Genomic DNA, 12,142 nt, shown 5'->3' on the forward strand with positions numbered 1-12,142 from the left:
TTTTAATATATTATGCTGTGATAAAAGTAGCATCACAGTACACTGCAACGCCGAAATATCGCGGTCGGTGGGGTCCAAAGATCGCGAGCGCGATATATCCGGCGCTCGATATAACTCAGGAAATGTCTAACTTTATTGTATTGCGCATAATTTGTCAAATTTCCCCAATGTTTTCATTTTACATACGGCGCTGCTACATATTTGTATAGTAATAATTGCAAACCAATTCTACAATGATCATTTTCATAACTACATACGTATCTGTATTAATCATAAAAATCAAAATGTAAATTATATTTTTTATTTTCATGTACAATCGCTCGCGAATCAGCTAAAAAGAAGAATTCTTGTCGTAAAAACGTATACAATATAATTGTGCATAGATTCGAATTTACCCTTAAAAATAGTCCTAATGAAGGAACTGAAACAGCGTAACGGTAACGATACAGCCTGTTTGAATTATATTTCATTAAGAGGAAATGTCAATACCACATAATTCGCGAGATACCGCGGTACTTTAGTTGAAATTTACAACGAAACTTTTAATGGGAATTAAATTATCTCAATGTTGTACCCGCTACGAAATTTTTATTTACAAATAAATACACCCACGCCAATTTTCGCGCGCTTTTTATCAGGACAAAGAAATTCATGTCCAGGACCGAAATTTAACGATTTATATACCAATAAACTGCCATAATTACCTTTGCAATGACACTAATTGATTATTTCTTAAGTTTAAAAAACAACCCCAGCCGTGTGTAAACAACACAGCTGTCACGTATCAACTGTTTTTCACGCTTCACTGCGTGCCATAGCCGCGAAACATAGGGTGTTAATACTAGCTAGAACTGGTCTTTTGTTATGTTAGCGAAAAGATTTAAACATGTCATTTAGTGATCATGCTCCTGGGATTTTTGGGAGCCATAGCCAAAGCGCGATATATTGGACAGCGCGATATACAGGTCCGCGATATATCGGCGTTGCAGTGTACCATAAATTATCAAGAAAGATAAACATTTCACTTCATTAAATCTTTATTTGTCGTAATAAGATGCATATCATGTAAAAGTATGTTTTATCACAATTTATTAATCTTGTCTCCTATGTTGATTTGGTTAAGTTATTAACAAAAGGGTTTATCTAACACTGTTTATCTTGACATTTATGACAGGGTTTATTATCCAAATCACATGTTCACATGTAAGGTTTGACAAGTGGCTTGATGTAGGAAACCATTCATCATAAAGAACATTGCTATTTTATTTTTTGTTTTCTTGACAGTTTTTTTGTATTGGTTGAGGTATATTTGTTTAAATAAGTTTTTATGTTTTGTATTCTTTTTTTTGTGGGAATACAAGTCAAAATATTAACAGAGAAAAAATGCAAATAATGTTTTTGAAAATTAAAACATAGGGTTATGCTAGTCAATAAAAGATAATACTAAAAGGCATAAAATTAGCATGATTGTCAGTACATTATCAGTACAGACAAACTACAGTGGAATTGCTATAACTCGAGCTGGCGATTTCTCAAACTGGTGATTACTCGAGCATTAAAGGAAGTCCCTAACATTTTCCTTTAATTTCTATATAAAAATACCCGCAATAACTCAAACATGCGATTTTTGATAACTCGAGAATGTATGCTGGTCCCTGAAAGTCATTTCACACCTAATTAACTGGCAATTATTTGAAGACACTTTCTTAAATTGTCTGGTAGGTGCTAAAAATATTCGAGCTGTGCAAACAGGGCAATTAAGCATACACAAAACGCTTGATTAGGTGTGAATTTAGTTGCAGTTTGAGAAACACTGCAAATTGTCATCCTTTGAGATGCAGATATAAGCTACACAGTTTTAATGATAATTAAATAATAACCAGCAATCGATAATTATGATAAAATGTATGGTATAAAACAGAGAGCGTGGCAGATACATGTAATAAATACAAACTGTGTAGTGGTGATGTTGTTTTTCGTGTTTTTATCATGCGCATGTACGTACCTTGTGTGCTATTTTTAATATGCTACATTTACATTGAATATTGTTTGAATATTTTTTATTATATATGTGTTATGTGTGTATTTTGATAAAAGTAAATGAATGAAAGATCATTCTTCTTGTTAAGTTTAGTATACTGTAAGCTTAAGCGATTTTTACAAAGCCTTTTTCTTTTCAAAGCACCGTCTTACTCAAGCGTTTGCCGTTTGAAGTTAAGAATCACCAACCGAAACAGTGAAAACAAATAATACCATGGATTACTTGAAACTTGCGATAACTTGAGCATTGAGGTCAGTCCTGTGCTACCTTGAGTTATTGCAGTTTTACAGTAATTATTTTTAATTGGACATGAATTTAAGGAATATCATAACTGGAAAATTCCTTGGTTAGTAATTTAAATTAATATTTTAACATTACTTGAAAATGTATCATTTATACATGGGTGAAAGTTTTCCCGGTTAAACCAGAATTCCTTTTTTTTATCACCACCGAGGCCATTTTCTAAAACGCATAAATCCGTTTAGCAAATTTCAGGGGGGGGGGGGGGTGGATGCAACTCTGCTGATTTGGTCCATAAAAAATTATCGTTAACATACCCGTAGCCAGGGGGGTTGTGTTGGGTGCTTACGCACCCAAAATGTTTTAATCAGTCACTGAGTATGCTCAATGAAAGTGAAATTTCACATAACAATGCTCTATTATATAAACTTCAGTCTCTAAATACAGACCAAAAGACACCAGAATGCAGGATTTTAATGTTAATTTTCAAAATTTCCTAGGGGAAGGACCTCTAAAAACAATTGTTGATGGGAAAATGTGCGCACCCCTTTTCAAAACCTTGGCTACGGGCCTGGGTAATATATATTTTTTAATGCCATTGTTTGAAAGGCAATACATTCTTATAAATTTAATGGAGATAATAAGAAGATTGCCTTTTAAAGTCTCATGAGAAGTACATTTAACTTACTTAAAATGGTTTCTTATTGGCTAAATTTCTGGAGCTTTCGAGGTCTTTGTCCCCCATAGCCCCCCACTAGGACTGTGCCCTGCACCCACTGGGGGCCCCCTGGACCTCCAGCAAAATGTTCCCGTTGCCAGACATTTTCAACTTTCACCTATGTGTATATTATAATTGGCCAATCATAACAAGAAATGTTTGAGTTAAATTTGTAAAATTATAATAGATAGATTTGTGAAAATATATTTTATTTAAACACCATAGCGGTTAAACAGAAAAGATTGTTTGACGGTTTGCTCAATATCTCATTTATGTCAATAAAACAGTGTATTTTTAACTGTTTTATTAGTATCCTTAGCAACGGAGTTGAAGTTCTGAGAATTACGCAAAATACACATGCAAACAACATATAAAGTACCACAGGAATTAAATTATTTTAACCTTTATTGATCTTCCATTCAGGTAGTTTATATCCTTGTGGAACTCTATTGGTTTTCTATAAATGGTTACCATGGAAGCATATGGTTATTTCTGTAGATTCAAGGTAAGGTTGGATTTACTTTGTAATTGTTACAGCATTTAAAATATTAGCATTAAAGTATTATGATTTTGCCCACAATTTTAGGAAAATTATAATGACTTAAGTGACGGATATAATCAAGTATTAATTGTGGAGCCACTTAGCTGTGGTAGGTATAACTTAAGGAAGCAAAAATAAAACTCATATAGCAGTAATATAGTCTTTGGCGATCCTATTTGTGCCTTGAAAACAACTTTTGATTAATTCATGTTATTAAAATTTTTGTATTCACATTTTGATGTGCTGTACTTTGACTTAAGTGTTTTATTTCTTTCAAATATGTTTTAATTTTTATTATCCTAATTCCACATTTTTCATGATTTTTTTTCAGATTTGAAGAAATATTATAAATTAATAGAATTATGTGTGGCAAAGTTCATAAAAAATTTCTTCGTAAAATTAAGATTCTTTTGAAAATGACATTCCCGATGAAAACATAGACTGATAATTGGGGACAGTCAATGACACAATTCTCTGTATTTTTTAAAATAATCTTAAAATAAGTATATTATTGTGGAAATCTAAAGAAAATAGTTATTTGAGCCTGACTCTTAGAATACTGGGCTTAACCCATTTATGCCTAGTGGACTCTCCCATCCTAAATTGGATCAATATATACTGGGCTTAACCCATTTATGCCTAGTGGACTCTCCCATCCTTCTAAATTGGATCAATATATTTCTAAACTTAGGAATGTCTGGTATACTTATTTCTATATTTAAAATTTTCTTACAGAAATTCCTTTAAGCAAACAGCACAGACCCTGATGAGACGCAGCATCATGCGGCGTCTCATCTGGGTCTGCGCTGTTTACCAAGGCCTTTTTTCTAGATGCTAGGCATAAATGGGCTAATGCATGTGTGTAAGCCTTTCACCACTTCAACTTAGAAACGTATGTTGACTCATTGGTAGTCCCATAGAAAGTAAAATTTAATTAATGACCTTTAATATTCTTACTTTTAAGATTCAAGTTTTAAAGGCTTCTTTTCAAACCCTTTGATAGAAGTCCTTTAAAACTCTAATCTAGTAAGAAAGGTCTTATGTTATATTTATCCTTCTAAGGGACAACTAATGCGTAAAAATACCTCTGTACGTGGTAAAGGGTTTAATTATGAAATGTACTAAAAGTGAGGTAATGTAACTACCAGTTATACATGTTGCAATGGCCTTGTGTGTGACAGTTACAGCCTTTTTGTTCAATCATGCGGACTTATCTTATGTTCATATCTACACAGTTTGACGTCAAACTATCGTATCAAATTGTTTAACATGTTATTATAAAGATAAGAAAAACAGTTTTTTTGGCTGAGGGAAGTAGTGTAAATAATAGGATGTTTTAACAAAAAAATGTGGTACAGTTGACTGGGTTTTCTGTTATAATCTGTTATGGTGTGAAACAAGTCGGATGGAGTTACAACCATGTGTGCATGAAGATTTATTTAAAAACTTTGGATTTAAATAAACAAAGCAATGGAAATAATGTGACATTTTGTAAATGCTGTTTTTGTCTTGTACATGTAATAATAATATTTTTACCTCCCTTTAGCACATAGTGCACTTGTGGAGCTTTTGGGATACTGTGTTGTCTGTCAGTGCCTGTGTGCATGTGGAGGTACATGTACTTGCACAAACTCATTTTCTTCTAATAACTCTTGCTGCAAACCCTAAGACACATTATCTAGGTTATTAGTCTCATGATTATTGTCCCCTACCGATGACACCGGAGGGGACTTATGGTTTGCTCTCTGTGTGTCCTACCGATGAAACCGGAGGGTTTCTGTTGGTTTGCTCTCTGTGTGTCCTACTGATGAAACCAGAGGGGACTTATGGTTTGCTCTCTGTGTGTCCTACTGATGAAACCGGAGGGGACTCATGGTTTGCTCTCTGTGTGTCCTAACAATGAAACCGGAGGGGACTTATGGTTTGCTCTCTGTGTGTCCTACCGATGAAACAAGAGGGGACTTATGGTTTGCTCTCTGTGTGTCCTACCGATGAAACCGGAGGGTACTTATGGTTTGCTCTCTGTGTCACTCAGTCCTTCCGATGAAACCGGAGAGGACTTATGGTTTGCTCTCTGTGTGTCCGTGAGTCTGTCAGTCTGTCACACTTTTCTGGATCCTAAGAGATAACTTTTAAAGTTTTTCATATTTTTACATTTTAACAAAAAAATGTGGTACAGTTGACTGGGTTTTCTGTTATAATCTGTTATGGTGTGAAACAAGTCGGATGGAGTTACAACCATGTGTGCATGAAGATTTATTTAAAAACTTTGGATTTAAATAAACAAAGCAATGGAAATAATGTGACATTTTGTAAATGCTGTTTTTGTCTTGTACATGTAATAATAATATTTTTACCTCCCTTTAGCACATAGTGCACTTGTGGAGCTTTTGGGATACTGTGTTGTCTGTCAGTGCCTGTGTGCATGTGGAGGTACATGTACTTGCACAAACTCATTTTCTTCTAATAACTCTTGCTGCAAACCCTAAGACACATTATCTAGGTTATTAGTCTCATGATTATTGTCCCCTACCGATGACACCGGAGGGGACTTATGGTTTGCTCTCTGTGTGTCCTACCGATGAAACCGGAGGGGACTTATGGTTTGCTCTCTGTGTGTCCTACTGATGAAACCAGAGGGGACTTATGGTTTGCTCTCTGTGTGTCCTACTGATGAAACCGGAGGGGACTTATGGTTTGCTCTCTGTGTGTCCTAACAATGAAACCGGAGGGGACTTATGGTTTGCTCTCTGTGTGTCCTACCGATGAAACAAGAGGGGACTTATGGTTTGCTCTCTGTGTGTCCTACCGATGAAACCGGAGGGTACTTATGGTTTGCTCTCTGTGTCACTCAGTCCTTCCGATGAAACCGGAGAGGACTTATGGTTTGCTCTCTGTGTGTCCGTGAGTCTGTCAGTCTGTCACACTTTTCTGGATCCTAAGAGATAACTTTTAAAGTTTTTCATATTTTTACATGAAACTTGAAACATGGACAGATGGCAATATGGAGATTATGCACGTCATTTCATTTTGTTCCTTCGTCAAGAATTCTTGTTGCTTTGCCAACAAATAGACCAGAAATATTGCTGAAAATGGTGGATCCTGCTATAACTTTAAAAGTTCTTCATATTTTTTCATGAAACTTGAGACATGGACAGACGGCAATATGGAGATTATGCACGTCATTTTATTTTGTTCCTATGTCAAGAATTCAGGTTGGTATGGCAACAAATAGACTAGAAATATTGCTGAAAATGGTGAAGGTTCACCGGTAGGGGACTTTTATTGATTGGAAATAGTCTTGGTTTTTCAAAGTTTGGTCAAATGACATTTTCAATAGAATTCATAAGAATGTATGCAACAATCATTAGGGTGTGTTTAAACAAGCCTAAAAACACTCCTCAGAAAAAAAGGTTCAATAATGGAGAATTATGATTGTAAATAAGTTATATAAAGCATTTGTAACGCCTTTCCTTGATAATTTGGAAAATACATATTCATGTACATGTAGTACTTATGAAGTCTTTGTAATAAGCTGGAAACCTTCAATGCCTGGGTGGTGTACTGGTAGTGCACTAGCTTTTGTTTCCAGAAGTTTCTGGTTCAAATCCTGTGGAAGGCAATATGCATTATTCAAGTTTTTTCTTTTTGCATGTTTTATAATAAATTAAGACTATTAATTTATTACATTATTTCCCCACATGCACACAAATTACCAGTATTACTATTTGAGTAAGCTCCCTTGAATATAATTCAATTATATTTAGCTATTTATTGATATCTAACGTCTCACTTCGCTTCAGAATTGCAAACAATCTTAATCCTTTTCATAAAATAATGTTTCAGTTTTCCTGATACAGCTTTAAGGTGTAACCTTGTGAACTTCATAAAAGTTACATTGAATTATGTCTCCTATCATCATAAAACTTGCTTAGAACATGTGTTTTAGTAAGATCTTGGCTTATTTCTTAACTGGGTAAGGAATTCATCACAAGGACTTATCAGAACAGTTCAGTTCCTTTGTTTCAGGTGAGCAACCAAGGGCCTTTTATGCCCTGTTTTTATGCCCCCAGATGGAATGATCGGAGGTATATTGTTTTTGGCCTGTCTTTCATTGTATGTGTCTGTCTGTCATTCTGCCCCAAAACTTTAACCTTGGTCATAACTTTTACAATTGGAAGATAGCAACTTGATATTTGGCATGCATGTGTATCTCATGGAGCTGCACATTTTGAGTGGCGAAAGGTCAAGGTCATCCTTCAAGGTCAAATATATGGCTTCAAAGCAGCGCAGCAGGGAGAAATTATGTTTCTGACAAATACATCTCTTGTTTTTGTTAGAATTATTTTTTGAATAATTAAGCTTTTTTTAATGTTGAGAAGCAAAATTATAGAAAGTTTTGTATGTATGTTATTTTGACTCTCAAGTGTTAACTATAAATGGAATGATAATCATGTTTTGTTAATGTTTAACTTAATTTAATGCTGCATGGTACGTGTATAATGAAAATTTCTGTTCAAACAGCTTACCATACTGAACAACTGAGACTTAATGCAGCCCAGACTTAATGCAACGCAGACTTAATGCAGCCCATTTTACTTAGCAAACTATAGGAATGTACAAGATATTGTAGTTCAGCTGAAACGTTGACCTTAAGAAGTGAAAGCAAATCCGGCGATGTGGCAAAATGGGTTGTGTTAGGAGTAGACCAATCCTAAAGAACACTGAAGACTATGTAGAGACTCTGACACTGAGACGTCAAGTGAGCAGAAAGACTTCATGTCCAAGTAAAAACTTAAAGATTTCTATATCGCTGATCTCAGATCCAAACTCTAGCGATGAGGAAGCCACATCAGTCTCCTACAATTTTCAAAGCGTTCGCAGGAATCACAGCTTCCACTCGGGCTCGCATTCGAAATATACTAAATTTCCGAACATGGTTGGGTATAGGCTCTGTCTAGCATGTAGGCAAGGGAAGGAGGATGTTCTTAGGACAGTTACAGACGCCACCGAGAAGGACATGTGTAGAAAGTGTTCAGTGAAGACTAGGAAACTGAGTGAGAAGAAGAAAAAAATGCTGAAGAATCGAGATAAAACTTTGGAGATCCCTAAACCTTCAGCTGCGCAAAGACATGAGAAGATGGATATAGCTTCTCTTGCCAACATTCTGGCCTTGGTAAGGGAAATGTTGATCATCCTCTTTGGCTTTGACCTTGTCTCGTGAAAGTCGACTACCCCATATGTTGTGACCAGTTTGCATATTTAGGTGTTTATGGAGTGTGTGTCTATGGGTGGCAGTCTTTTCTGCTTGTGAAGATCCAAGTATTGGTATTTATTTGGGCCATGGTCTGTGAAAAGGGGATTTGATGCATCAGTGTGTAAAATGTCACCCCAGATTAGCCTGTGCAGTCTGCTAATCATGGACGGCACTTTCCACAATTTTTTTTTATTTTTGCTAAGAACAGACTTTTGTAAAACAAAAAATATCATAATAGTGGAAAGTGTCCCTGATTAGCTTGTAGATACTGCACAACTCTTGGCGACAATTTATACACATTCAATAAACCCCCTTTTCACAGAGCAGGGCCCATAGTAAAACAGTGAACATTATCAATAATTTTTACTGTTTAAAATAGTGAATTATCAGTTTTTTAATCCACTGTTATTTCTCTATAAACCAATGGAAAGTATCAAATAAAATGCTTGCTTTTATTTTCGCACCTGCTCTTGTCTGCTACAATAGGCTCATTAAGAATGGATAACAAACGATGCCTTTTGGGCATGTTTGGAATGGCTTCATCTGCTCTTGTAAATGGCTGTGGTACACAGGCTGCTTATAGCGGTGCTTTTGTCAGATTAGTAAACTACCAAGTAAATACACTTTCTTTTGAATGATCACTGGTTTTGAAAAACTGTCACATTTTTTGTGATTAATTTACCTTTAGCGACATCAGCAATCAGCAACATAAATGATGATCTTGGGCAATGGAAACTCTTGGTCTGACATAATTATGTGACTTTGGTTTACATGTGGCTAATATTCTTGTAAAAGCTTTTAATCCAGCTACAAATTATATATTGTTTGTGCATTGTTCTTGTGTTTTGTTTGCAATAATTTCCCCTGCTGCTTCAGTTCCATGATAATTACATCATTCATTACACTTGTACATGTATACAAATTAAAGAACAATAACTTAAACACATTATATGGAATGAGTGATATGTTGACGTCATATATTGAAGTTCAATTTTGAACGAATGTTTACATGACGTGATTCCTTAATTATGTTCTGTTTTTTCAAGTTTATAAAACTTTAAAATACTAATATAAGAGGTAAAGGGTTAAAATAAGTATCTAAGTGGTAAACGGCTAAAAAACATGTGCATGTGTTGTATGTTTGTGAGTGGATGACTTTATACATATGAATACCTCCTTTGCAGATTTCTTATATCTGAAACTGTTATTCTGAATGCTTTTGATAAGCAGTTTTTCACATATTTATAATATAATTCAGATTATTTAAAGTGATACGTAACATTTAATTCAATGCATCAATTGTCAACCTTTCATGAGCGTTAAACTGTTAGCATGTACTTATTTACTGAGTCTTTAAAGTAGAAAAGGTCAAATAACTAATGTGACGTCTTATAATCTCCAATATTTATGCAATGAGCAATAAGGCTTATACATATCTTGGAGACAGAGTTATTTTTGTTTTCTTTTATCAATATTGCAGAGCATATCAACTGGGTAATCATGCCTCGTTCGCTGGCGTTTGAAGCATTACCCTCTCTGACTGGTTAATGCACTTTGTTATTTATTTGAAGTAAGGTAGTTATGCTGTGAAATACATGTATGCAGACAGAGTTTTGACCCTTGACTTTAATGGGCATATCAGTGGTGGTTTCTCTTGAATAACTTCAGTCTTAAATAAAGGAAATAAAGCCTTGGTCTTTTTATGCCCCTGGATCAAATGATCAGAGGTATTATTTTTTTTGGCCTGTATGTCATTGTATGTCATTGTCTGAGTGTGACTGTCTGTCCAAAAACGTAACCTTGGTCATAACTTTTGCAATATTGAAGATAGCAACTTGATATTTGGCATGCATGTGTATTTCATGGAGCTGCACATTTTGAATGGCGAAAGGTCACTGTTATCCTTCAAGGTCTAAGGTCAAATATATGGCTTCAAAGCGGTGCAATAGAGGGCATTGTGTTTCTGACGAACACATCTCTTGTTTGTTTTAGAAGAATACAACTATTTTAAGCTCAATTGAGCAGGACATTTGAATCTAGGTTACATGCTTATAAAAAACTAGGTCACAAGGTCGAATCTTACAAAGGCCGTGTAACCAGTCTGGATGCCACATTTGAAACTCAGTCCTTATATGAAACTTGCAATGGTTACAATATTTAAATGGACAGTATCTTAAGGCTGTGTTTTAATCTCGGTCATCTGCATCTGAAAACTAGATGGCCATAATTTTGAGATCATATCTAAAAGAAAACTGTGTTATCACTCTTCAGTCCACATTTATGACTCAATCTTGATAAAACTTAGCTGGAATTGTGACATACATGTAATGGTATATGCATATTGTTTATTCTTATGATAGAAATTTAAGTACAGATAGATTTAATAATAGGGAAATATTTTAATAATATGTTTGAGTAATTAATTAGTAACTGTTATATTTGCTAATATGTAAGAAAATGTTGAAAGGTTATTTACATCACAATGTGTCAAGTAACACAAAAAAAGAAATTAATGGGCAGAATGTTTATCTTCACAATATGTTGGTTTGGCTTGAATGAGGGTCTTTTGCAACCAGAATCAAGGTCACCAGGTCAAATGTTAGAAAAAACGTGTAACCTTTCAAATTTATGATTTAATCTTGATTAATCATGGTCAGAATGTTTCTTTTCACAATTTATCATTCCACCGCATTGATATCTGCCTGATTTAAAGTTGCCTGATATATTTTTTTATCATGGTAAACAGGAAGTTCTTATATCAGTCATGTGTGGAGGATTGTTTTATTACTCTGAATCAAATTTAAAGTAATTGTTTTTAGTTAAATCAAATCAAATTCAACAAAACAAACAATTTGATACCAAGATGTAATATATTTAAAACATAAATGCAACACAAACAGCAAATATGGTTTCGGTTGCTTTAAAAACATGGCCACCAGGGGGCAGGGCATTTTTTCTAATATGGCTATATATTGCTTTATTAAAACCTTGTTAACACTCAGAGGCCACATATATTGTCCAATCTTCATGAAATTTGATCAGAAGATTGGTCTCAATGATATCTTAGATGAGTTCAAAAATGGTTACGTTTGCTTGAAAAACATGGCTGCCAAGGGGCGGGACATTTTTTACTTATATGGCTATATGCTATAGTAAAATCTTGTTAACACTCTAGGGACCACATTTATTGTCCAATCTTCATGAAATTCGGTCAGAAGATTCATACCAATGATATTATGGATGAGTTCAAAAATGATGCCAGTTGGTTGAAAAACAGGGGGTGGGGTCATTTTTCCTTATATGGCTATAGTAAAACCTTGTATACACTATAGAGGCCACATTTAT

At 34.7% G+C, this 12,142-nt stretch overlaps 1 protein-coding gene across 5 annotated transcripts in view; it reads left to right on the forward strand.

Moving 5' to 3' along the window:
* LOC127848386 (inositol-trisphosphate 3-kinase homolog) overlaps nt 1-12,142 on the forward strand; it is a 67,906-nt gene that overhangs the window by 5,085 nt on the left and 50,679 nt on the right. The window contains exons 1-2 of one of the 5 annotated variants that reach the window (XM_052380823.1): nt 4,777-5,031; nt 8,065-8,716. The exons of 1 other annotated variant lie outside the window; for it this stretch is intronic. In XM_052380823.1, the coding sequence (XP_052236783.1) occupies nt 8,228-8,716 (489 nt within the window). In that variant the 5' untranslated portion in view covers nt 4,777-5,031; nt 8,065-8,227. Of the gene's footprint in view, nt 1-4,776; nt 5,032-5,734; nt 5,853-7,610; nt 7,629-8,064; nt 8,717-12,142 lie in introns of those variants that run through there. 3 more of the 5 variants (XM_052380824.1, XM_052380825.1, XM_052380822.1) reach the window with 3 other exon arrangements.

Source organism: Dreissena polymorpha, chromosome 10, assembly GCF_020536995.1.
Source record: "Dreissena polymorpha isolate Duluth1 chromosome 10, UMN_Dpol_1.0, whole genome shotgun sequence".
In the NCBI taxonomy this organism is placed as follows: Eukaryota; Metazoa; Mollusca; class Bivalvia; order Myida; family Dreissenidae; genus Dreissena; species Dreissena polymorpha.